General features: G+C 43.8%; 1 protein-coding gene across 1 annotated transcript in view; it reads right to left on the reverse strand.

The window, feature by feature from the left end:
* Positions 1-375: 375 nt before the first annotated feature.
* Positions 376-26,884, reverse strand: part of LOC133445883 (anosmin-1) — a 63,146-nt gene continuing 36,637 nt past the window's right edge. Inside the window, exons 7-14 of the mRNA XM_061723389.1 lie at positions 24,055-24,260; positions 19,831-19,975; positions 17,421-17,552; positions 10,729-10,817; positions 7,740-7,911; positions 7,302-7,522; positions 5,854-5,995; positions 376-1,568 (exon numbers count right to left, since the gene is read on the reverse strand). Coding sequence (XP_061579373.1) covers positions 1,510-1,568; positions 5,854-5,995; positions 7,302-7,522; positions 7,740-7,911; positions 10,729-10,817; positions 17,421-17,552; positions 19,831-19,975; positions 24,055-24,260 — 1,166 coding nt within the window. The 3' untranslated portion in view covers positions 376-1,509. The remainder of the gene's footprint in view (positions 1,569-5,853; positions 5,996-7,301; positions 7,523-7,739; positions 7,912-10,728; positions 10,818-17,420; positions 17,553-19,830; positions 19,976-24,054; positions 24,261-26,884) is intronic.

Genomic DNA, 26,884 nt, shown 5'->3' on the forward strand with positions numbered 1-26,884 from the left:
TCACTTTTTCACATGTATTTCCCCTGCAAACATTTCCACTTCTGGTTTTATGAGGGTAAAAGGGGCTGAGGAGGCATTTAACGCCCTGCAAACACACAAGCGCTCTCAGAGGCCGCGCTGGCGGCGGCGGCCGCGCTCGGCCCCGCCGTTGGCGTCGGCCGATTCACTCCGGCTGTTCGGCTCCACGGCCTGTTTATTTGGACTTTGCAGAGCACATGCACACATAGACGCACGGGACCGATCAATGACCGCAGAGCGATGGCTTTCGCAGCCAAAACAAGCACCTTGTTGTTGCGCACTGGACGGAACAGCGCGTCGGTTCAATTCCCCCAACATTTCCAATTAAGCAAACGGCAAGAACGGTACAGGTTAGGGATTGTTTTATTACTTAGTTGGGTTTTTTTTTTACAGTTTCTACCATGGAAAAATAACATGTAACATAAGACTGTATTTACAATTCCATTTTTACAAAATGTCTTTACAAGATTTTTTTTTTTTATTCATTTTTTTTTCTTTTTTAGTCGGTTCAAAAATCGGAGACTACAACACACGAAACATCCACATTCACACACATCCAAACCAAGCTTTGTAATACACACATAAATAAATATAGACACTCACTGACTGTTCCACGACAAATATTTCTACAGCCAAGAACATGTACAATTCATCATCTCCACACGAGTTTATAATTTCATTAATAAACATTACATATTACTTCCAATATAATTCTTTGTTAATCTGTTAAGGAAATATTGCTAACATATTGAAAAAGAGGTAACACAGACATGTCATGCCAACGGTTGTCATGCAAAACCATTACAAGCCTTCAATTTGAAGCAAGTAATTCATTTATAGCTGGAAAATCAAATGTACTACATGCAACGTACTACGGGAGATATTCTGGGTTAGACGACAAGGACTTTAGTTACGATATCCATCAGTACATCTGCGTCTAAGCGCCTCTTTAATGGGAAAAACAAAATAAATAGAGGAGTTTCTACTTTTTCTTTCTTCATGATTTCAAAAACTTCGGGCGTTTCCGAGCATCCAAAGGCGTCTTCCCGTCGACTTCCCAGAGCGATCGGGTTTCCTCCAGCCGCGCGTTTTACACGAGTGCAATCAAAGCCGCTTCTGTCGCTCACGGCAACGGCTGGATCGCAGGGACATTTCTGGGGTTCTGGGATCTGGCTCTTCCAGGAACCTCCATCACTTCCATATGAGTCTGGGATGAGTCGGAGGAGGGAAGCTAGCGGCGCGCTAGCCGACACAGGAGAGGAGACCGTTGTAGAAATTTAACTGTACACGCAAAACCCGCCCGGCTGATGTCTGAGTCAAGACGGAGGGTTCAGGGAGGAGAAGCTGAGGTGTTGTGGAGCCTGGAGTACACAGATCCATGTTTCATGAGCAGACGGCTGGTTTAGGGGTTTTGGGGGGGGGGTTCACGGTTCGCTTCCACGCGTCCCTCCCTCGTACTTCGACCTGTTGGGTTTGCTTGGACCTGCGCTCTCAGTGTCGCTCCACCGACGGCTTCTGGTGATGGGAGTGATGCTGCCGGAGTCGGGGTCCTTGAAAGCAAAAAACAAGCAAAAAGAGCTGTCAGAAAGAACCTCGTTTTGTCTGGTTAATGTGTTTTTCCTAAAGTATAAACATGCTTCTTCTCCTGCTGGATTGTCATATTCAATCAAATCATCTCAAACACGATGGGATTGCTTCACAACTGGGGAAAAAAAGAAGTAACATCCAAATATACTGGATCAGGGAATGTGGAAAGCTGTCCTATCGGCAAAAGCCCAAGTTGGAGCCCAAGACCATCGCTAAAGTTCTGATTAGACCCGGACACACATGGATATCTGGGAGCGCTGCAGACATGCAGTTGTTCTCTCTTTAATCCAGCAAGCTGGAGCAGAAGAAGACTGGGCTGCTTCTTCTGGGTCAGAACCAAGAAAAACCAGCCCAGTTGTCTCTTCAGCTCTTAAAAGAGCGATGAGTGAGATTGTAGGTTCAAATATCCCCGAATAACCTCGAAGCAGCAAGAGAAGGAGGATTGCAACCGAGGATAATCACTTTGGGCCCATGAGCAAGGCCCTTAACCCCTACTGCTCCCCGGGCGCCGTGCAAATGGCAGCCCCATGCTCCTAGTTTGACTAGAAGTTAAATGCAGAGAAATCATTTCCCCATTGTGGGACTAATAAAGAAAAATCATCATCAGAAATAAGTACAAAACCATACTTGGCGTAACACCTCTCTACCTCTCTCCCCTTCTACACCTGTCACGCTCTGCCCTCAATCTGAGGTCCAGTCATTTCATTAAACTCTCCATCCCCAAAGCCCGTACAGTCTTTGGTCGCAGCGCCTTCCGGTTTGCTGCAGCTAATGACTGGAACACACGACGAAACACTCAAACTCTCTGCCCTCATATCACACTCTGTCTTCAAACACAATCTGCAACAAATTACAGTTGACTCTTGCAGCTGTTGATCAGGCCGACTTGCCACATCCCATTGTTTTAATGTTTTTCAATGTTTTTATATTTATATTTATTGAACATATTTATTGTATTATAATGAAATTTTATATAACATTGTTTTTTATTTCTAGCACTCCCCTTCCCCTCTCCCCTCAATGTGCTTATGCTCTTTGTTCAGGCTGCATTTGCAAATAAGAATATGTTCTTAAATTGCTTGCCTGGGTAAATGAAGGTTAAATAAGAATAAATAAATAAAAGTTCAGCCGTGTGTCAAAAATTATCCAGAAAAGCTGTGATCTCCATTGATTTGCCTTAAAACCTTATTTTTACTTGAGAGTCAGCGTGCTAAATAACTATTTTCAGTCCGCCCGGTCTCGTAATACCGGCTTCTGCCACATGTGGCGGTAGCGAGCAACACGGCGGCCTCAGTACAACAAGATGACACAGAAGTTGCACTTGTCAATCAAGTAGGCCCCGCCCCCAAGTTACTACTTTAGGATACAGAAACAGAATGGACGGATGAAGCTCTCGGAAGAGAACTTTACCACATGCTAAATGCAGTGGAATATTAATAATATCAATATAATAAGTAAAATACATTTAATTACCGTATTTTCTGCACTATAAGGCGCACCTAAAAGCCTTCAATTTTTTCAAAAGCTGACCATGCGCCTTATAATCCGGTGCGCCTTTTATATGGATCAATATTGAGCCGCAACTTCACCCATTCTTGAAGTGATTTTTCGTCAGATTAGCCTTCCGCATCAGTTCCGAAACAGCTTTTTTTCCTCTCTTCTCTCTCTGGATTTTTTTCAGCAAAGGCTCTGTGTGTATTGTTGAAATGTCTTGTGACATTTGACCGTTTATTGTTAAACAGTTTTTCTCCACAAATTAGGCGTACTGGTAGGCCACTCTCATCAGAGGTAAATGCAAATGAATCTGCCCAGGCATCATTGAATGTTCTATTTTCTTCAGATATTTTTCTTTTCTTACATTTCTCCATACTTGGCCTTGCTGGGGTTGAAAGTCGTGACGAATGGATGACGTTTTGGTGGGTATACCGGCTTTCGTGAGTATGACGTTTATTTTGAGCGACGAAAAACAATAAAATATATTTATTCTAATATGTCAAGATCACAATAATCCTCCAATTTAGAACTAAAATATTAAAGAACTAAAAAAAATAAAATACACTTCAATTAAATACTTAGTTTGGTTTTTTTTTGTCATTTATTTTCCCAAGCCACTCGGAGCCGCAGTATAAGGATGAAAGAGTAAACCACGGGTTGCCGACCCTTGGTCTAATGGATGCAGAACGTAACCCCAGCCTCTACTGTAGCGCCTTATAATGCGGTGCGCCTTATAGTGCGGAAAATACGGTAATACTATCAATTCATATCAATGTCATCTCGTTACAACATCGTCTCCTAGTCGAGTCGACCGATCCCGAGGTCAGAAACGGACGTTAAGATCATCAAACTCTGCAGAGATGAACTAAAATAGCTGCCATCAGTCACCTCCGGCCCCCAGGTCCGCTCAAGGACTGCGTGACACCCGTTCTATCATGTGTACCGGTCTGTGAGGGTCCGCGGTGTCCGCGTGTCCCTCCTGAGACCCGGCCGCTCGCAGCCCAGAGACGTCTGTCCGCACCGCCCCTGAACGCCCTTGGACCGATGAGCAGAGAGACGGGACCGGCGCTCGCCGTTGCCCCCCGCCTCTACGGTTGTTACGATTTGTCCTCCAGGTGAAATATTAAAAAACTCAAAAGTATCAAACTATTGTTACTTTATTAGCAAGACGATTCATTTTACTTGGATGGAAATCTTCTGCAACTCATACTCATGTCTCTTGGATCAAATCTATTTTAAACTGTATAAAGTTGGAAAAAATAAGGTGCACAGACAAATTTTACACTACATGGGCCCCTTTTTTCTCATATATTAAGAGGCTTGATTTCCCTGCGGTTCCAGAGTAATGTTATTTCTCCTTGTGTGCGGGTATTTTTTATACATATGTATATATGTCTGTTTATGTATGTTTTACTTGTTTTCACCCTGCTGGATGGATGTGAAGATAAGACACAGTCTAGTTAGAAACGTCTATATGGCGAATAGTCTGGTTATGAGGATTTCACTGTATTATCTGGTCGATCTGTATGTAACTTAGTCAAGGCATATCGTTGATGTGTTGTTTTTTGCGTGCGTTTCTTTGTTTTAGGACTATCTTTGTTAATGTCCAAGTGCATAACATACTGTTAATGTTTGTCGTGCCAAAATTCAATTAAAAAAAAAAAAGTATCAAACGATAACATTGACCTAGGGAGTGAATTTACGCAGGATAAACAGAGTCCATTGTCCAGGCATAAAAATAAAGTTTCTTGAGGTTTATTCCATTGGCAAATAAGCAAACAAAGAACAATGGCCCTCTCTTGCCCTGGTAAAAAACTATCTGCCCTCCCAGATGTCTGTCTCACCTGAGTCTGCCAACCCCTATATGTAAACACACCCTGTACGGTCCAGCTAGCCAGTACCTTTATGGAGGGAGATTTGTTTCTTAATTATTCAACCAAAAAAAATATTGCTTCAATAAAAAAAAAGTTACTTCAATCCAAAAAATCTTTTTCAATCAAAGAAAAAAAGTGTTTGAATGCAAAACAATATTTGAGACTCAAAAAAATGCATTTGAACACTGTTTTTCTTTGATTGGAAATGTTTTCTTTGATAGAGATGAAGTTCTTTTTGTTTGAAGCAACTTTTTTGATTGAAGTAGTGTTGTTTTGTGTTTGGGACATATTATAGGAAGGACATTTATGTCTTTATCATTTATTCAAAAAAGAAGTTGCTTCAAAAGAAATATATATATTTTCAATTTAAAAAAATCACTTCAATAAAAAATACTTTTTCATTCAAAGAAAAAAAGTGTTTGAATGCATTTTTTTGCATTCAAACACTTTTTTTTTGATTGAAGTGAAAAATCTTTTTATTGAAAATATATTTTTTGATTGAAGCAAAATTGTTTTTTTTATTGAATAATTAAGAAACAAATCTACATCCATATAGCTTTCAAAATAAAAGCTTGGTTAAGTAGCAAAATAAACTTAAATCAATACTAAATATCATAAACAAACTAAAGGTGTGTTCCCAAAACTAAACCACAAAAACAAACTAAATAATAAATGATTAAATAATGCAAAAGTGACAAATAGCTCCAACAGCGATGATTCAGTGAGAGAGTAAAACAAACACGCCGCTGCAGCTGCAGCTGCAGCTGCAGCATGAATGCGAGCAGGACGTGTGTGGACCCGCCCACTACCTGTCCTCGGTTTAGCCAACATAAAACATGACGATCACATGGGTGCAGGGGAGTGTCTGGCGCTGACTTACGGTGCTGACTGACGGGGGATACGTTGGGCGTCTGGAAGGTCTTCACCGTGGCGGGGCCCTCGCCCCCCGTCGTGATGACCTGCACCTCCAGTCGGTAGTAGGTGGACGGCCGCAGGCTGGACACCACCAGCAGGTTGTGATCCTGCCAAGACAAGGGGGGAGGAGTTAGATGCATCGCGGCTTTGAAGTCTTTGCACGAAGCCGCAGACAAAAGACAAAAAGAACCGTGTTTTCATGAGGCTGCATGAGGATGAAGCGCCGGGTGGGTGGTTTTATTTATAGCCGAGCTCAGGAGGCTGGGAGGTGCAGATAGGCGGAACGCGTTGTTGATGAAGCAGATTATGTCAAAGAAAAGTCTCGCGGAGGATGAAAGAGGGAGATGTGGCGGCAGATGAGGAGGAAAACTTCCAGCAGGACACAACGCCTCCTCTGATCTATCTGCTCATCACCAAACTCATGCAAATGTTATCCTCAAACCGCCGATGCTCTGAAGTGACAACGCGTGGAAGAAAGACAATAAATAGTCCCGTCTCTGTGATGTGAGGACACGAAAACTCCAAAGAATAGCTTGTATTGTTTGGATAATTCATAAATTAATTACTTCTGCTCCGGCGGGGAGGCGGACTTACTGGTAAAGTTGCTTTCGTCAACGAAAATTATGACTAAATATCGTCGTCAACGAACCTTTATCACTTGATGAAAACGAGACGCAACGAAAATAATGGTCATATGAAGATAATGATAATTAAATATATAATGCAATATTGTAGATTAATAAAAACAAGACTAAAATGTAGATTACAAAATAAAAACTCTGCTAAAATGTGTCTTCATTTTCGTTGACCAAAATGAGACGAAATGTTCTAACAAAGATCCTTAATATACATGTATTTAGTAGTTATGGAATCAGATCCAGAAGATGCAGCGGCAGAGTTAGAGGCTGATGCCGTTAACGCAGAGCTCTAGGTTCACGTTAATTAAAAACAAAGTTACATAGAGGAAGGGGCCGATGGCCGGCCACGCGGGGATCTGCTCTGGGGCTGGAGAAGAAGAAAAAAACCATCTTTGGATACACTTTCCTACATAGACGTGGAAAAGAAAACCCAATGTGTCGTAGAAAAAGATGGAGGGAAATGTGGAAAAAATAAATATGTTGTAAACTCAAATTACAGCGTCTTCTGTATCTGGAATGAATGTATTCTTGAGTCTATAAGGTAACAATGATATAATAATAAGATAACCTTGTTTGAATTTTAAAATGGGTTAAATACAACCTTTGACTAAAACGAAACTAAAATGGTCCTGGACAATTCTGACTAAAATAAGACTAAAATGCTCACATTTTTAGTCGACTGAAACTTGACACGACTAAAAGAAGAATGACCGTGAAACTAATAAAAACTAAAATGATAAAACTGAAACAGGCTGCCAGACACAAGGCTACTCACTGGCGGCAGGATCTGCGACTGGGAGATGATGCTATTGGGGAGGCTGTTCTGCCGGCTCTCCGTGTTGATCTCGGCCCAGGTGACCTGGAAGCCCGTGATCCGCTGGTGGGGGGCCACCCTGGACACCCGCCACAGGAAACTCCCTGTGATGTTCCCGTCGCTGATGGAGAAGGACGCCGTCAGGTTCTCCGGCTTCGCCAAAACCTTCGGAGGCCCCGAAGCTGTGAAGCAACATGAGATACTGAGCTAAAAATCACTCAAAACGCTCTCAGATTTCACAGAATCGATGCTTCACGCCGCGAAAACCTTCAAAAAAAACCCTACTCTTTCAAGTCTGCACAGATATTCATGATGGTAACACCCCGAGATATCTAATTACTGCTGCTGCACTGCCGCGCATCGATCTTCAGGACGCCCTTCATGTGGACGGCTGCTCACCTCCCTCCCCCGGGCACGGGACGTGCTTGTGGGTCTTGCTCCGGATGGTGGCGCAGGAAGGGGTGAGGAAGGTGGTGCTCTCGTCCTTGGCGCGGCGCTTGGACTTCAGCAGGTGAACGGTGACCTTGTACTTGCAGGAGAACAGCAGCCCGGGGAGGTTGATGTAGTTCTCCTGAGGGAGAGAGAAACACATCCGTCATCCGACTGGGATATAAACACACCCCACATCGCAGCCAATGTTACGGTCAGGACTAGTGTTGTTTCTGGCAGCCTGTTTCAATTTTAGTTTTAGTCTAGTCTTGGGGTCAAGCTATCATTTTAGTTTTTATTAGTTTTAGTCACGTTCCTTCTCAGAATTGTCCATTTTAGTCTCGTTTTAGTCAAAGATTGTATTTATCCAAACCCATTTTAAAATTCAAACAAGGTTATCTTATTATTATATTATTGTTACCTTATAGACTCAAGAATACATTCATTCCAGATACAGAAGACTCTAATTTGAGTTTACAACATATTTATTTTTTCGCATTTCTCCCCATCTTTCTTTTTCGATGACACATTCGGTTTTCTGTTCTACGTATATGTAGGAAAGTGTATCCAAAGATGTTTTTTTTCTTCTTCTCCAGCCCCAGAGCAGATCCCTGCGTGGCCGGCCATCGGCCCCTTTCTCTATGTAACTTTGTTTTTAATTGACGTGAACCTAGAGCTCTGCGTTAACGGCTTCAGCCTCTAACTCTGCAGCTGCATCTTCTGGATCTGATTCCATAACTACTTAAAAAATGTATATTAAGGATCTTTGTTAGAACATTTCGTCTCGTCTCGTTTTGGTCAACGAAAATGAAGACACATTTTAGCAGAGTTTTTATTTTGTAATCTACATTTTAGTCTCGTTTTTATTCGTCTACGATATTGCATTATATATTTAATTATCGCTATCGTCACATGACCAGTATTTTCCTTGCGTCTCGTCTCGTTTTCCTCAGGTGATAAAGGTTCGTTGACGACGATATTTTATCATAATTTTCGTTGACGAAAGCAACTTTAGTTAGGACATTATCCTGCAATTGGCACTGTGATATAATGTTGGCCTCCAAATGAAGCATAAAGATGACGGGGCAGATTCGTGCGTGGCGTGGAACGAGATGGACCTGTAAATCCCTGTTAATGAATTCTCCTCGGCGGCATCACACTGTAAGGACGTTTCAAGCTTTAATCCTCTATTGATCTTAACACAAAAAAAAAAAAAAAAAAGGCTATTCTCATTTCTCAGAAGATGCAAAATAAAAAAGTAAATGCAGCTGAGGTGGATTCAGGCCAAGCAGTAAAAAAGATGGGCTGCAGTAACAGGCGGCCCCCTGGGAAAGGGCGTGCACGCTCCCCGATAAGAAACAGCTTTGATTAAAAGTGAATGAGGCGCTGCGCTCGCATAAAAGCACGAGTCTGGAGCCGTCCCCGGTGATCTATAGAAAGCGTGAATTTCCTAGCAACCGGAGAGCAGCTTCCTAAAGAATGTGCTGATTGCCATCCTGCGTGGGCCCGAGGCCCCCCCGCCCCCCCGCCCCCCCTGCACACGGAGCTGCTGCAGAACCCCAACACAAAGGGGTTGGAGGTGGACGGGCCTCGGTTCCGAGAAAAACGCTGATGGAATACAAGCGTTTCCCGGGCCAACACACCTCAGGCCTCATCGTGTCTCTGACTCATGGCGTTGGAGGCAGAAGCCGGTGCTTTTTGCACAGTTCAGATCTGACGCAGCGGATGTTGGAGTTCACGAGCGGCGTTTTCTTAAGCGGACCCGTCTATTCTGATGGCACTTTTCCACTAGAACCTACTCGGCTCTACTCATCTCAGCTCGGCTCCACTCAACTTGGCCTGGTTTGTTTTCAATAACAATTCAGCACCTGGAGCAGAAGTAGGAGGGTTGGAGCGAAGCTGCTGTGACGTATTTGATTGTGTACTTTTGTAATACTGTATTTGACCCGGTCTTTGTACGTTTTGACAGTATAGAAATGTAATCCTCGTCAGATGTGTGAAATAAGACCTGGAAACAGTCATTGTGGCATAGAATTGTCAAATTGGTTTAATTTACCGTACGAATTGTTACAGATTACTTTTGTAATACTGTATTTGACCCGGTCTTTATACGTTTTGACAGTATAGAAACTTAAAATTCTTGCCATTGTAAGAATGAGATGTACCTGCTGTACTCTACTGCCCTTACTTTTTAACAACTTGTGCTTTTTATTGTTTTACCTCTTTTCTTATCATTTTATTTCATTGTATTTGTTATTTACTGTTTAATTGTGTCTTGCTGCTTTTAATGTTGATGTAAAGCACTTTGAATTACCTTGTGTTGAATTGTGCTATACAAATAAACTTGCCTTGTGATCTAAATGAAGAAGACAACAACACTAAAGATGTAGAACCTGGAGGAGATGATATATGTGCTGCTGGGTCTGTGGCTTGTGTTCGATACCAAGTTAAAAAATGAGAGTGAGAGAAGCTTCAAGCAGCAACGCTTTTTATTTTATTTTAGTTCGTCTCAGCGCTGCTGAAAAGTCAGCTGAGGCCGCGAGCAGCTATAAAGTGATAGAGCTCCTGTTGGATCTGGTCGTTCCTTATCGCCCATCTAGATCCCTTTTTAATTATCTGGATCACGAATCAGACTTTTGTGCTGCCATTGCTGGTCAAATAAAAAGAACAAGAAGCCGTCGTCAGAGTCGCTCTTTCTCTGATGTCACATCCTGACTCAGACGTCTGACTTCAACCTCCCGACCAATCGGTGGCCTGTAGTGTGATGACGTCAGATACAACTCAGCCGCTTAGAACCTCAGCAGAGTAGTTACAGAAAAGTATCAACTCTGCACGTTAGACCCCTAGTGAGAAAGCCCCAAACTGAGTGGATTGGAGTCGGGCTGAGTAGGTACTGGTGGAAAAGCGCCATAAGCATCAGACCAAAAGGTTAAGGGTGCGTGTTCAGCTGGCAGCTCACCTGCGTCACCGACTTCTCCGGCCCCCGGCTCTCGTTGTGGCTGCAGTACTCGGGCATCCACTGGACGTGGTAGCGGCTCACGCTCGGGTCTGAAACCACAAGAAGAACCTCATCAGTGTGCGAGGCCTCAGTCACAGATTCATAAAACATGAACGAGCTCCATTAAACGAGATGTTATGCACTCAGATTTAATTTAAAGCCCCTCCATGCAGCAGTGCACATCTATATACTTAAACGCCATCCAGCAGTTTCTGTCCATGATTAAAGATGTTTGACACGACGTAGTGATGTCATACGCTCACTTAACCACCTTCAATGTTTAAAGACTAAAATCTGTATATTAAGATAAGATAAGATAAGATAAGATAGTCCTTTATTGATCCCCAGGAGGGAAATTTGGGAGTTACAGCAGTTCAAAGTTGTACAACATGAACTCAGACTAAATAAAAGATAAAGATAAATTATAAGTATGAAAAATAAAAAAATACAGTAGAAAAAAAAAATACTGATATTCAAACCCAAACGAGGCTCAGGGTGATGTACGACCACGAAAAGAAGCGTTATCTGTATTATTAGTACAAATAAATGCCTCAAAATAGGTTATAATTTTTTTTGATTGATTGAATTGTTTATTTCGAACACATAAGGAAAAAAAATATAAAATTTTAAAACAAATTTAAAACATACAGAAAAAAAGCAACAACAACAAAAATGTAATACAAACAGGTAAAAAAAAAAAAAAAACAGTGTCCGAAAAGGAGCAGGTAGAAGTAAAACTTATTTAACCCTACCCCTTTGTTACCTCTATTATAAATTAAACATAAATATTAATAATAAATAGCTGCTAATTTACCTATTAGGCCACAGATTTGCCCATTGGTTGTGCCTTTGCACCTAACCAGCTAACAAACACAATCTTTCCTTAAAGGTATTGTGACATCATTTTTAACATGCTTTTAACACTATTAAAAGTCTTGGCCAACATCCTTCAAATGTGTCTAAAAGAGTGTAACAAGAAAAACTTCAATCTGGTACTCTTTTCCTGGCTTTTTATTACAGTGTTTTTTTGCGCCGTGAAAAATGCTTCCTTTCCCCCTTTCCTGTCAATCATTGCTCCGCTCCTCCTCCAAACCTCCTCCTCCTCCAGCCATACGCTCACAGCGGCGTCGGAGCGACAGGCGAAGCATGCACGGAAAAGCAGGAGGTCGAACCACAGCAAACAATCATAAAAATAAAGGCATGCAAGCAGCACTGTCCCCTTATCTTAAGTCCAGTCAGTGGCCGCGGGTCTTCTTAGCAGTTTTCCTCCGGTGATTAGAACAAAAGACGCTCTAAACAGCTCCGTGTTAAGCCTAATTTATGGTTCTGCGTTAAATCGACGCAGAGCGTACGCCGTAGGGTTCAGCGTAAGGTGCGCGTCGCCGCGTAACCCTACGCCGTAGGCTCTGCGTCGGTGTAACGCGGAACCATAAATCAGCCTTTATGGGTTGCTGGAGAGGAGAGGAGGCAGGGAGCTGGGTGGAGGGGGCGGTGATTTAGCGGGTCTATACGTAACGACCCGCCACCAAACCAGGTGCGCCGTTTTTGCACAGTTATGCGGAAAATCCCAGAAAGCACACAATACACTGAATGTTAAAAGTTCGTTGTTTTTTGGGTGTAATTGATGTCAAGACACCCAACAAAACACAAAAAATCAAGAAAAATGTGTTTTTCATGTCACAATCCCTTTAACATAATTCCTCCTCAATCAAATAACTTCCCAGAACTTCCTTTTTGTACCATTTTTTAAATTGATTTATATTTGTACATTGCTTCAACCCATCACCCAACCCATTCCATAGATTCCATAATAACAATGATGATGATGATGATGATGATGACGAAGCATCTGTGTATATCAGAAGGCTCCACACAGAGAAGCGGGAGCAGAAACCCTTTAGACTGGTTTTTAACGTGCTTTTATAACCGCCACCCCCGCTCGCCGTCCCTGACGCTCGGCCGGGAGGCTGCGGCCCGAAGAAAAATGACCAATAAACATAAAAAGGTTACAGCTCCGTGGAGTTCATCTCTAGAGTGTGGCATCAAACTTAATCTCTCGGACCGCCGCATAAAGCGGCAAAATTACAATCGATCAACAGGGCGGTTGATCCTGCTGAGAAATTCCCCCCCCCCCCCCCCCCCCCCCCCCCCGCGTCCCCGCACCGGGACAGCAGAGATGGCGATGATAAAATACTTTAATAAAAATAAATATTCAGTGTATTGCTTCCTCTTTGCCGCTGAGGCTGCTCTTCTCCTCCGTACATGTCGCTCCGCTCCTCCGCTGGATTAATCTCATGTTTGATCCTCTCTGATGACGGGTTATGGCCACATATCCAGTTACCCTGGAAGAGGCTTTGGTGTGAACGGACGAGCAGATGGAGTGGGGGGGGGTGTCGTCTGTAAGGATGAGGACGGTCCCCGATGTGTTCACACTACACGACCAATCAGTCGCTGTGGAGGAAATTAAACACGACCCCACGACTGTTGACAAATACAGCCTGAGAAATGCTCTGCTGAGTATCTGAGTAACCCCCCACTAGGGATGGGCGGTATGGACTAAAAAATGTATCACGATCATTTCTCGCATTTATCCCGATAATGATAAAAATGACGATTAAAAAAAATACCAATTCAACTCCACCTTTGTAAATATAAATCTATCACCACATTCAGTCTTTGGAGCCCCAAAACACTGATCTAAAAGAATACTAAATGCTACTAAACTACACCAATTAAATTGAATTAATAAAAACCAATTAATTATATAATTAGTAAACCTGTACAGCAAAACTGTAATGACTCAAGCTCCTTGCTCTCAGATCCGCCATGTTTGTTACACAAACACGTATCAACGGGAATTTATCCTTCTCTCTCTTTCTTTCTTTCTTTCTTTCTTTCTTTCTTTCTTTCTTTCTTTCTTTCTTTCTTTCTTTCTTTCTTTCTTTCTTTCTTTCTTTCTTTCTTTCTTTCTTTCTTTCAGGCTCATATCTTTCTTTCTTTCTTTCTTTCTTTCTTTCTGGCTCATATCTTTCTTTCTTTCTTTCTTTCTTTCTTTCTTTCTTTCTTTCTTTCTGGCTCATATCTATCTTTCTTTCTTTCTTTCTTTCTTTCAGGCTAATCTCCTTCCTTCCTTCCTTCCTTCCTTCCTTCCTTCCTTCCTTCCTTCCTTCCTTCCTTCCTTCCTTCCTTCCTTCCTTCCTTCCTTCCTTCCTTCCTTCCTTCCTTCCTTCCTTCCTTCCTTCCTTCCTTCCTTCCTTCACGTACGTTATGCGTGGATTTAACGCAGAACCATAAATCCAACTTCACACAAAAACATCATCAAAGGGAATTTATCGTTTTTACCGGAAGGTTACAAATTCTTACTGTGGGGAATTCTTTTGACGGTATATCGTGAACGGTAAAATATCACCCATTCCTACCCCCCACCCAGAACCGAGCTTCAGCCTGACATCAACCTAACGGGATCCGGCAGATCTACCCGACAACATCCCAGACCATAAATCTTCTCTAATCTCAATTTCAGTCAGCAAACAGAAACCTGAAGGCAGAGCGAGCCGCCGGTTGTGGGTCGCCGTACAGTAGCGCTCCCTGTCAGCGGCGTTTATCTGCCCATCGCCTCGCATTGCAACATCTATTATTAATGCGACTGCGTTTGCTCTCTGATTCATAATTGAGTTGTGCTGCGCCCCCCCCCCCCCTCTCTCTGTCCCCCCCGGGGTTGTGGCGGGGGAGATAAAAGCGGCCCTTTGAAGGCTCAGACACGGATCTGGCGCTCAGAGCCCTCCAGCTCTTTGGAAGCAGAAGAGAGGGAATTGTGGGGAAGCGGGAGAGAAAGAAAACAAACAAAGATGAGCTGAGGCAGGTCTGGCGGAGGAGAGGAGAGGTGGAAATCAGGTGGAGGACGGAGCGCCGGCGATGCTCGACGCATCGGGGGCGGAAGTCCCGCCGCCGCCGAGACACATCATCACTACGGCCATCTCGTCCCTGCCACTTCAATCCCACCCAGAGTTCTCATGGTTGTCAAATCGAACAGACTGACACCAAAACGTTTTTTGTACCAGACTGTAAATATGTTTATTTTTGCTCTGCCCAGCCGACCTCCGGCAGTTTTTCCTTGTCACTGTTTGCTTTAAGGTTTTTCTCCCACTAGGGGAGTTTTTACCTGCCATTGTTTTTGTTCTGGGTCTCTGGAAATCACCTAGAGACAACTTCTGTTGTAATAGATGCTATATTACGGAAGAATATCAGGGCCATGCAGGAGAAAAAATATTTGAGAGGGGAAGATTTTTTTTTATTGTGCACTTCGAGGAAAAAGTCGAAATGTTGAGAATAATGTTCAAATACAATTTCAAGAATAAAGTCGAAATTTCGCCTTTTTTCTCTCAACATTTCAACTTTATTCACAAAATTTTGACTTTTTTCTCAACATTTCAACTTTTTTCTCGAAATTGTCCTTCAACATTAATCTCAACATTTCAACATTAATCTCGACATTTGGACTTTTTTCTCGAAGTGCATAATGAAAAAAAAATCTTCCTCCTCATTTTTCATTTTCATTTTTATTTTTCTCCTGCCTGGCCCTAATACTCTTCTGTACTGTATAAATAAAATTTAATTCAATGGACTCACTTTTGGAGCCAGCCTCTAGCTGTCAGCCTAGGAACTGCAACGAATCTTACTTCCGCATGAGCCTCAGCCCCGTTAGACGGTTGCCGCTGTGGCGTCAGCAGTGATGACCAGCCTCGTGCGTTGAGTCTGCTTGGCTTGGTGAAGCAGCAGCTAGCTTGAGATGACCGTGGGCCGGTTAAATGTGGCAGAAATTCCTGATGTCACCACCAGAACCACATTACAAATGGGAGGTCCAGTTGCAAACCGTCAGCTCGACGGCTGCTCTGTGGATCGCCGGAGTTACGGTGATCATTTCGGCGCCGTCCAAGTGGGGCTCCGCCGGCAGGCCCGGTTCTACGAGGGTGCATAAGCATGCATTGCACCCTCAGTTTATGTGTTTGCATGCTCAGTTGAAAAGACGAAAAGAAAACTGACAAATGCGCGCGCGTTAAGCCTGATTTATGGTTCCGCGTTAAATCGAACGCGTAGGGTACGCGGCGACGCGCACCGTACGATCGCGTCCCCGCGTATCCTATGCCGTAGCTCTGCGTTGGTACAACGCGGAACCATAAATCAGCCAGTGTCCATCATTCATCTGCTTCAAGCGCGCAGTTACGTGCACCAGCAAGACGCTGCTCTCTGCTGCTCCGTTAACACAAAGTAACGATGGATAGTCAGAAGTGGTTCAAGCACAACCACGCCAGCAAATTTACATTTATGGTTATATTTATTTTTGTTATTTATTTTTCTATGCTTTATTTTCTGTTGCTAGATTGTCTGATGGGTGAGGTAGCCCAGACTAAATGTAGCATTTTCTTTGTTCTGCAGCGATATTACTGCAAAAATGCACTTGAAAGACACTTTAAATATTATGGTTTGACTGGTATCATTCCACTTGAAATGACTGTCATGTTTAGTGATGGTTTTGAGCTGTATAAATAAAATTAGTTTGAATTTCTATGTTTTGATTTTCAGGGTAAGAAACATCTATTGCTAGATTGTCTGATGGGTGAGGTAGCCCAGACTAAATGTAGCATTTTCTTTATTCTGCAGCAATATTGCTGCAATAAAGCATTTGAAATACACTTTAAATATTCTTGTTTTGCTAGTATAATTCCGCTTGAAATTAGGGGAAAATGCATAATTTAGTGTTGAATAACGTGCCAGGCATGTGCACCCCCTCTGATCTGAGATGCAGATCATCCTTACTCATCATTTTCTAGAACCGGCCCTGTCCGCCGGGGGCCGCAACGCTAACAGACGGATCACAGAGACGATAAGTTTAATGACAGTCCAGCCGACCTGCGGACCCCCCCACCCCCCCTCGGTCACACGAGCCAGATGTCCAGAGATTCCAGCATCCAGGCCTTCTGCATCTCTGCCTGTTTACATTAGTGGGAATTAAAGCCACGGCCGTGCCGGATGGCCGTCAGCATTGCTCAGCTCCCCGAACCCGGGCCGAGCCCGCCCCCCCCAATCCCTCCTCGCTCTGATTCAGCACCAGCCCCCCCCCCCCCCTGCATTCTTGACTCGGGGATGTGGAGCTTGGCTCGGGCGACGACACGTATTAGTAACATAACGCAGAGCAGCCGATGGGACCTGACAGGTCGCCCTTCCAGGTTTCCACGCTTCTCGCTCTGGTGTAACCGGGAGGTTCTGGGGGGCGGGGGGGTGCTGCCGGGCCGGGGGGGGGGGGGGGGGGATAGGGGGGCTGCCACTCGCCACATCAGGCCCTGTAAAACAAACCAGGCCGCTTCAAAGCCGACGGGAGGGTTTATGAAGTGCAGCTGAGCTCCGGTTCTGTGTGTTTATTGTTCTTTACTAAACAGACCCCCCCCCCTCGCCGCCGCTGGGCCACAGGGCGGGTCTTAACCACTCTACCGGCCCTAACAAAGACACATTGTTTTATTTACACCCTCCTGCACGGCCACTCCAGAGTAGGAACTACGCCACCGTCCCGGGGATCCGTCCTAACGGGGTGCAGATGAGTCTCGGCCGCCGCCGAGCGTGACGGAGCATTAATTCAGGCGAGACGGAGCCCTTACCTCCCCGCTTCTTCCAGTAAACGCGGACCTGCAGCTGGCCGTCCTGGTAGAACGGCGTGCCGACCTCCAGCGGGCCGGACGGCCGCTTCGCCAGGGACGTCTCCTCCTTCTTGGACTTGAGCACCGACTTAGCTGTGGAGGGAGACAGACACCAGGTCGTCACGGCAACGCTCCTCCACACTAGTTTCTGTCAGCCTGTTTGAATTTTAGTTTTAGTCCAGTCTTTGGGTCAAGCTATCATTTTAGTTTTTATTAGTTTTAGTCACGTTCGTACTCCTTTTAGTCGTGTCAAGTTTCAGTCGACTAGGACCATTTTAGTCTCGTTTTAGTCAAAGATTGTATTTAGCCAAACCCATTTTACAATTGAAACAAGGTTATCTTATTATATCATTGTTACCTTATAGACTCAAAAATACATCCATTCCACATACAGAAGACTCTAATTTGAGTTTACAACATATTCATTTCTCCCCATCTTTTTCTTTTATCAACGACACATTGGGTTTTCTTTTCCACGTCTATGTAGGAAAGTGTATCCAAAGATGGTTTCTTTTTCTTCTCCCAGCCCCATAGAAGATACCCGCATTTCTCTATGTAACTTTGTTTTTAATTGACGTGAACCTAGAGCTCTGCGTTAACGGCATCAGCCTCTAACTCTGCAGCTGCATCTTCTGGATCTGATTCCATAACAACTTAAAAAATGGATATTAAGGATCTTTGTTAGAACATTTCGTCTCGTTTTGGTCAACGAAAATGAAGACACATTTTAGCAGAGTTTTTATTTTGTAATCTACATTTTAGTTTCCTTTTTATTCATCTACGATATTGCATTATATATTTCATTATCGTTATCGTCACATGACCAGCATTTTTGTTGCGTCTCGTCATGCCAAGCGTTTGCCCCTTCCAGCCTCACAAGGAGCAATCCTGCAGCCGTGCTCGAGTTCTGTTGGACTTCAGGTGGCGCACGAGCCTCCGTGGGACTAAAATACGCCCCAAAACGCTCTTTTAGACAATATCTCAACTAGTTTTTCGCCATTTTTAAAGCTACTTTTAAGGATATGCGACATGGTTTACGTGTCGTATATCATTATCTCACATCATGACGACAGATAAAGAAGCTGCGCATAAATTTGACTGAATATAATAATTATTTTTGGAGGCCAAAACTTTTCATTCAGAGATGAAACTTGGAGGAAACGGCTGCAGGGAGGTTTGGTTTCCCTAGAAATAGAAAAATCTCATGAGGTTCTCATCATCCACGTGAGTTTTTTTTTATTCTAACAGATAAAATCATCATCAGGCTGCAAATAGCTGTCGTGTTTTCCCTTTGCTGCAAAGACGGCGGGTATCAGCACATGTTCAGACACGTCTCAACATGTCAAGCTACGACAAAAGTGTCCCGTCGGAACACAACGCAGACCTGGCGTGATGCAGACGTCAGTTTCAGCAGAGTCACGTCAGCGGATTCGTGGATCCCTGCTCACTGAGGTCCAGAACCGTGCACTAATGCAGCTTAAGGAGCATTTCCCACGGCTAAAACCTTGAAATCCAACATTTCAGTAACACGTTTCTGCAGTATTGGTACCAGCTGGAGCGGGACTGCAGCCAACCGAGACCTGAGACGCTTAAACGCGGCTGCTGCGGTACTTTTACACGGCGACGGGTCTTAATGGGTCAGAAATAGGCCTGTGTTGAAAAGATCGATTCTCCGATTTTAAATCGATTCTCATATTAATTCCTAAAAATCGATTCATATGTCTAAAGATCGATTTTTTTAAAAAAAAAGAAAAAAAAAACAAAATTTTTTGTGTTTTTTCATCATTACATTACAACTTTTGGTACTTTTTTGTTTATGCCCAAAAAAGGAATATTTTGTTGGACACGAGAATAACTGGTGCCATGTTTTTTCCTTTAAATATGTTTAAAGGTATGAAAACATAAATTGTCTATATTTCTTTGCTTTATATACTGTCTTGGGGTTACATTTGCATAAATGTTAAAAACCAAATTCTCATAAATGGGGAAAAAATAAAAGCGATTTCTTTCGTCCTCTGTTTGCTGCCCTGGATCTGTTTGATAATTCTGACCCACACGATGTTTCTGAAAGCAGTTCTATCAGCATTCTGGGAGCTGATTGGTCCTTACAGCATCATTAGCTGCAATACTTGCTGTTGAATCTCAATATAATACGAGTATTAATATGTTGCATAACTACACAGTCATATAATTCATGCAACAGCTGAAAAAACTGTTTTATTAACAGTAACCCAAATCAATATCGGATCGAATTGGATCGAATCAAAGCGTGATAATCGATTCTGAATGTTAAGAATCGGAATCGATTCTTGATATTTGAATCGATCCCCAGCCCTAGTCAGAAACACCCCTGCGTGACCCGGTAACTCACCTGAGTCGTTGTTCTGGGCGGTGCTGAAGTGGAGCGAGGCCTTGGAGCTCTTCAGACGCACCTGCCCCCAGTAGGTGACGCCCTGCAGCTCCACCGTGTAGCTGCAGTTCTGCTGCAGCCCGTCCAGGTCCAGCCAGGTCTGGGCCTGCAACAGCACAAAGACACCGGGATGTTGGCATGTGCATGTCACGGCGGCGTCACCAGAGACTCCTCAGAACCTCCCGAGGCCTCTCCGCCCGCGCTGGACTTCCCAGCATTCCTCCGTCAGCGTGAACTTGATGAGCCGCTCTTATTGACTGCGCGTGTTTTGACATTCCTCCACCAGCGGGCCGCTCTGGCAGCCCCGAGGTGCCGGCGTGGAAACCAGTAGTACATGTGTCGGCGGTGTCGGGTGTCTCCCACCTCTATCTGCTCCGCGCCACATCTGCTACGCATTTCAGACCCAACCAACCCGGGAGAAAACGCTGCAGAGGTGCGCGCACAGGCCCGTCTAGACAATACGTCTCCCTGCTGGACTTTCTCATGAAACGCTCCTCTCAGGTACTGACCCACATACGTGACACCGGATCACATGGAAACACACACACGAGGTAGAAGAATAAAAACGCTTCTATCACGTTTGAGATGATTTAAACTTGTTGTTTTGACAAACCGTTAAGCCGTTAACAGGAAACAATAGCTAGAGTTGATATTAAACTCATACTGGTGTCTGGCTGGGGTCCAACTACCGACTGACTGGTCTCCGTTACTCCGGTTATTTGGGTCTCAACTAGGGATGGGCGGTAGGGACTAAAAAATGTATCACGATAATTTCTGGCATTTATCCCGATAACGATAAAAATGAAAAAACTCCACCTTTTTAACTATAAATCTATCTCACTCTCAGATCCGCCATGTTTGTTACACAAAAACGTCATCAACGGGAATCTTATCTATCTATCTATCTATCTATCTATCTATCTATCTATCTATCTATCTATCTATCTATCTATCTATCTATCTATCTATCTATCTATCTATCTTTCTTTCTTTCTTTCTTTCTTTCTTTCTTTCTTTCTTTCTTTCTTTCTTTCTTTCTTTCTTTCTTTCTTTCTTTCTTTCTTTCTTTCTTTCTTTCTTTCTTTCTTTCTTTCTTTCTTTCTTTCTTTCGCGTCAATTTAACGCAGAACCATAAATCGGCTTTACACAAAAACGTCATCAACGGGAATTTATGGTTTTTACCGCGAGATGAGTATTTTTTTGATGGTTTATCGTGAATGGTAAAATATCGCCCATTCCTAGTCTCAACCATGGATCTATTATAAAACTGGATGGTACATTGAAAATGGCCGCCCATTCATTTCAATGCATTCTGCTCAGCCAGCGCATACGCCGAAAAAATCTTCCGGGTTTACTTCCGCGTACACGGGCCCATAGAGCATGCGCAGTTGAGTCACCTCCCATGATGCTCTGGGGCCTCCCATCATGCCCCGGGGCAATGACGCAAGTATTCATATAATATGTATTAATATAATATATAAATGAATGTATATTATTACATGTATAGTATTTCATATATTATTAATGTATTAATATAATATAATTACATAATATATATTAATATAAACATCCGTGGAATGCAATTTTACATTAGAAAACTCTTAGAGAATATAGTGTCCTAATGAAAACATGACAAAGCCATTTGACTATCATGCTCATAAACGATGGTGACAGGACTTCTCATTTTGACGACACTGACAGTTTCATTGACATGAGTACTTGCTTTTGAGGGATAGACAATCCATTTTGAGCAAGTGACGCGCTTTTGCAGGTCATCCACTAGGTTTTGCAGTTTGTGATAATTGTTCTGAGAAATGCACTAAGTGTTGTGCAAATGTTAAGAGTGATCTGAGAATAGCACCAAAGCGACTGAGAAAAACTGTAAGGGGTTTATGTCGACAGATTTGGCGTTTGGGGTATCTTCTCCTGGATTTTGCAAAAAAAAAACCTTTTAGAATGAAGTAAAATAACCTCAAAAATCTCCACGTGTCAAGTCAGCGCCGCGTCGATCAACTGTAGGGACTCGGCGCCTCATGCGGACGTCATGGAGAACCGGCAAGCGGAGGCTACGTCTTCATCATTTATGTTATTAATGACATTCACATCTTACATCTTTCGACGGTAATTGCCGAGTCACTCAGTATGTTTACGTGCACTAATAAAAAGTCGAATTGTTGCCTTAATCCGACTGATATTGAAGTTTTAAAGCCATGTATACACCTTAGCCGGGCTGTAGTGGAATCGAACTGAAGTTCTTAAGATCGAGCTGTTAGTGCCAGATAATGCTCCTAATCCTAGTTATTCCAGCATGTATACCAACCCACACTTAGCCGAGCTACTGACCGCCCCGGGACTCCCCCTTCAGGAAGTGACGACACAACAAAAGCCAGAATATCAACACAGTAGGAGAAGAAGACGACCAACAACAAACAACTAACCGGAAGAACGCTAAAGTGCGTGTGGCGCCACCTCACCTCTCTCAATAACCGATTGTCTCGGAAACTCCAGTTTAATCCTTAGCTAGATTGTTGCCAATAGCTTGATTTAGATTTCCATGTATTTCCATACTGACTCTGTAAGCCAATGAGCTACTAGATCTCAGCTATGCCCCGCCTCCCTGCAGTTGATTGACGCGGCGCTGACTTGACACGTGGACATTTTTGAAATTATTTTACTTACTTTTAAAGGTGTATTTGCAAAATCCAGGAAATCAGTCGACATAAACCTGCATGAATCCTTTAAATGAGCAAAAATAGACCCCTTATAACTTGGTTTCACTGAGAAGCATGGCATCTGCCCCTTTGTTTAAAAAATTAAATTTATTATCCATCTATGATATTAACATACTCCAATCATGTGCTTTTATTTACAAATGCACTTATCTTGCAAATATGCTTCCAAGTACTTTCAAAGATTTTTTTAAGACCAATTCACAAATTCATAACTATAATACCAGACAATTTGAGGATCTCCATTCTTCACTCAGTCGTACCAATAGCAGTCAGTTCTCCATCAAAGACAGAGGTGCCTCACTCTGGAACTCTCATATACTTATCGCAAAATCTTCACTGTCTATTAATAGTTTTAAACAGAGATTGAAGACCAGCCTTATTGATCAAGCGTCTAGAAGTGCTTCCACTTAATGTGGACTCACTTCTGCACGTGCACACCGAGAAATTGTCTGTTTATATCCATCTTTTTTTAACGCTGTTTTTTTTGTGTGTTTTTTTTTTTTGTTTTTTTGTTCTTGCTATTATTTCAATACAATGTATTTTTCTTGGTGAGAACTTTGAATAAGCCCATTTAGGGCTTCCTTTCTCACCTGCACATATTTTCATGCTTTTTTATGTTCATTTAAACTTTTGTACCGTTTTTTTTATGTTGTGCAAATAAACAAATCAAATCAAATCAAATCAAATCAAATCAAGCAAAGACATAAATATATTTTTAATACTGTTTAAATATTAGTCCGTCTGCGACCAAAACCCGAGTCCTCGGCCCCCGACGTCTGAGAGCGATGGCCAGGAACAGGAACGGTCTGGAACGAGCCGCGGAGAGTGCTCTGGTAGGAAAAGCGGCTCCGCGGAGAAAACGGGGGAAACTAATGACAGAAATCAGCAGATTCTGCATAAACATAACGTTTAAGCCATCATTAGGGACCGATTCTTGGACGCGCCGGGCCCCTTTAGTTTAGTTTTCACTGATGGAAATGACGATAATGGGCCGAGAATTGTGAATTTAGTTATGAAAACACCGCGTCCGAAGCTGCTGTTTCAAAGTACAAAGAAAACGCTTGTGTGCAACTTTAAAACAAAAAAAAAACAAAAAGATGTGAAGAACACAACAAATCAGGAATCAAAGCTTGAAAACACCGAGTGAGCAAACCACAAAGAGATACAGATTGAAATATTTAGGTCTTTTCAGCCCTGATTTATCGCTTTAAAGAGGGCTATTCATCACCCTTAATGTGCTTCCCCTCAAATCTCATCTGTGTTAAAGCGTCCTTTCATCAGCGCCAGGAACTAAAACAACGAGGAACATGTTGTATCAACGTCTGTGACGGATAGCTGAGCGAGCACACGCCGTGTTTATCTTCTGGTCCACTGCGGACCAGCGCTGATGTTCTGGAGGAGGAGATGCTGAGATAATCCTGGAAGAGAGAGACGGAGACGGAGAGAGGATTACCCCGCTGGTCGTCTTCCTCCTCTTCTTCTTGGACGGCACCATGGACCTGCTGGGCACGGTCCAGCTCCAGAACACCTTGTAGTGGTGCACGGGGATGTCGGGCTCCTCCGCCAGGGTCCAGTTGAGGCGGACCGTGACGAGTCCGTCCTCGCCCAGCGTCGTGTTCACCACACGCAGGCCGGCCGGGCTGGGCGGCGCCGACGGATCTGGAGAGAGAAACGGGACCGTTAAAAAGGTAGCGGCGGGTTCGAGCAGTGGGGAACCTTCAGGGCCTTCTACGCCTTCAGAGAAGGCCTAAAAAAAATAAGAAATAATACATGTAATAATAATAATAATAATAATAATAATAATAATAATAATAATTATTATTATTATTATTATTATTACATTTATTATTATTATTATTATTATTATTATTATTATTATTATTATTATTATTAAGTATTCAATTAATAAACAGATTTTCTCTCATCTATGTTTTAAAATTAAGTTTACTGTCAAGTTCATGTCCTGAAAACCTGTTATCCAATCAGAATCGTCTGTCCATTAAGGCCCGGTTAGCTGCTCATTCATTGGTTAGGACTTCACGAATCCCGGGGAATGCCAAGCTACGTGTTTTGTTGTGGAGAGTGAGGGGCAAATCGACCAATCACAGTTTGATTTCAAGTGGGCAGGAATAAAACAAAAGATCGTAGGCCGAACATCAAATCTCTGCAGAGTGGAGAGAGCGGTTGAGAGATGGAGTTAAAGGGGACCTATTATGGCATCTAATACCTATTTTAAACAGGCCTTGAATGTCTTAAAAACAAGCTTTTGATTGTTTTTGCTAAATAAATTAGAAATTCAGCCTCTAAACCATGTCTTTATCATCCCATTCTCTAACTCTGTCTCTATTCGGGATTCTGAGTGGGCGGGGCTATGATAATGAGGCACTGTGCTGATTGGCTGCCTGAATGACGCGATGCACCGCTACAAAAAAATGGCGGAAGCTCCGGCCGGCGGAGTTACCGTGTCATAACTGCATGCGATGCGAGCGAGCGTCAAAATCAATTCCATTGCTTTATTTTCTATTGGACTGTCCTAACTGGCCGCATCGACGCAGCGCACCGTTTTGAGCTGAACATTTGTCGGACGTCCTGCTTCTATTTTCTTCCTGACGCTCACGTTGAAAGCCGGTTGAAAGCGCTGTAGGAAACGGTCACGGATGAGGAACGGCTGATCCAGTTAGATGAAATGAGAAGTTATCTCTATGATACCTCCTCATTTCACTACAAAAACCTCAATAAAGTGGCAGCTGCTGGAAGGAGATGGACAGAGAGCGTCTGATGTCACGCAGTGCAACGCGATGTTGGACGCTCGCATGCAGTTAGGACACGGTGTTTAGTTGTGGGCGTGGTTTGCATTTTGGTTACATAACAAAAATGAGCAGAATCTGAACGGCTCGTAGATCCACATCACACTGGACGGCTCATCCGGGCGGCTGTACAGACACTGCAGAATTTGGTTGCTTTCCTCCTTCTCTGAGTTGGCAGGCTGAGGGGAGACCACTTTATATATGTTAAAGCAAGAAAAAACGTGTTTTTCATAATAGTTCCCCTTTAAATGGCGGAAGACGGGAGTGATCCGCGATTATTTATTTATTTTCTCACCGGTAGTGCTCACGGTTCGCCAATGGGTTGGAGTGAATCTGCGATGGCTTGTGGAGGAAGGACCCGGGCCAGGACCGGACCTCAGGTGTTATGCACCGCAGGCCGGGACACCTTTCACCACCAGAGCGGCGCCGTGTTAAGTAATTAGCGCTCCGCTGACGGCTTTGACAGGTGTCGTCTGACAGGCGGGTCGGGGGGGTTAACAAACACACGCTGCTCACTCTGGCCCGCCGCCTCAACATTCCCGTACAGAATAAAGCCGGTTCTGAAGTCTATCCACGTGCTGCTGCCAGCTGCCGGCTCGGTACTGGAGGACCCGCACACGCTCAGACTAGAGGGAACGGTCCTGTAATGAGAAAATGATTTACACCGCAGCCCCACTTGGCTCTCTCTCCTGACCCACTCAGTCCACCTTAAAACCCACGACGGGACACATCCGGTCCCGGCACCAGCTGCAGTCAGCTGTCAAAAGATAAATAAGCCGTCAGTTCTCGCAAATTGCCCCAAACAAAAGCGTGTTCGTGCAAGATTGCATTCAGATGATGCGGTCAAACTACATAAATAACAGAAACCACCACGGAGGAAGGGGGGGGGGGTCACCGAGTCTACGACAGCGCCCATCAATCTATCGGCGCTCTGGCACCGACGGGCCTGATTGGAGATTGATCTCCATCCCTGCAGCACAGAACCTCTCCCACCTGGTGTCCCGGTCCATTCAGACACTGGCGTGCGGGGAGCTCTGGGGAGCAGATGTGTGACGGGCCGACGGCACCGGTCCAATCCGCACTTAATATTAGAGTCATGAACCTGGTTCCACCCCCTCAGTTTCAATTACTACCTTTTCCACCAAACCGGTTAGTGCTGCTGAGTTTGGAACCAGGCTTTTCTGTTTCCACGGACAAAGAACTGGCTCCTGGGCCAGAAAAAGAGGTTCCAAGGTAGCACCAACTCTGTGCTGGGCTAGAGGAAAGAACTGCCTACGTAAGCGGAGGCGGCGGAGTTATTAAGACCAACGGCAATAGCGAGACTGCGAGACGGCGACATTTTCAAATAAGCGACGAGTGAATCTGGATGCAGCAAAGCAGCAGTGGTCTGAGGAGGAGACAACCTGTCTTTTAGTGATATGGTCCATGGATGGTGCTACGAGCAGGGCCGCCGCAAGGGGTGTGCGAACCGTGCGA

Source organism: Cololabis saira, chromosome 6 (genome assembly GCF_033807715.1).
Source record: "Cololabis saira isolate AMF1-May2022 chromosome 6, fColSai1.1, whole genome shotgun sequence".
NCBI classification, from domain to species: domain Eukaryota; kingdom Metazoa; phylum Chordata; class Actinopteri; order Beloniformes; family Belonidae; genus Cololabis; species Cololabis saira.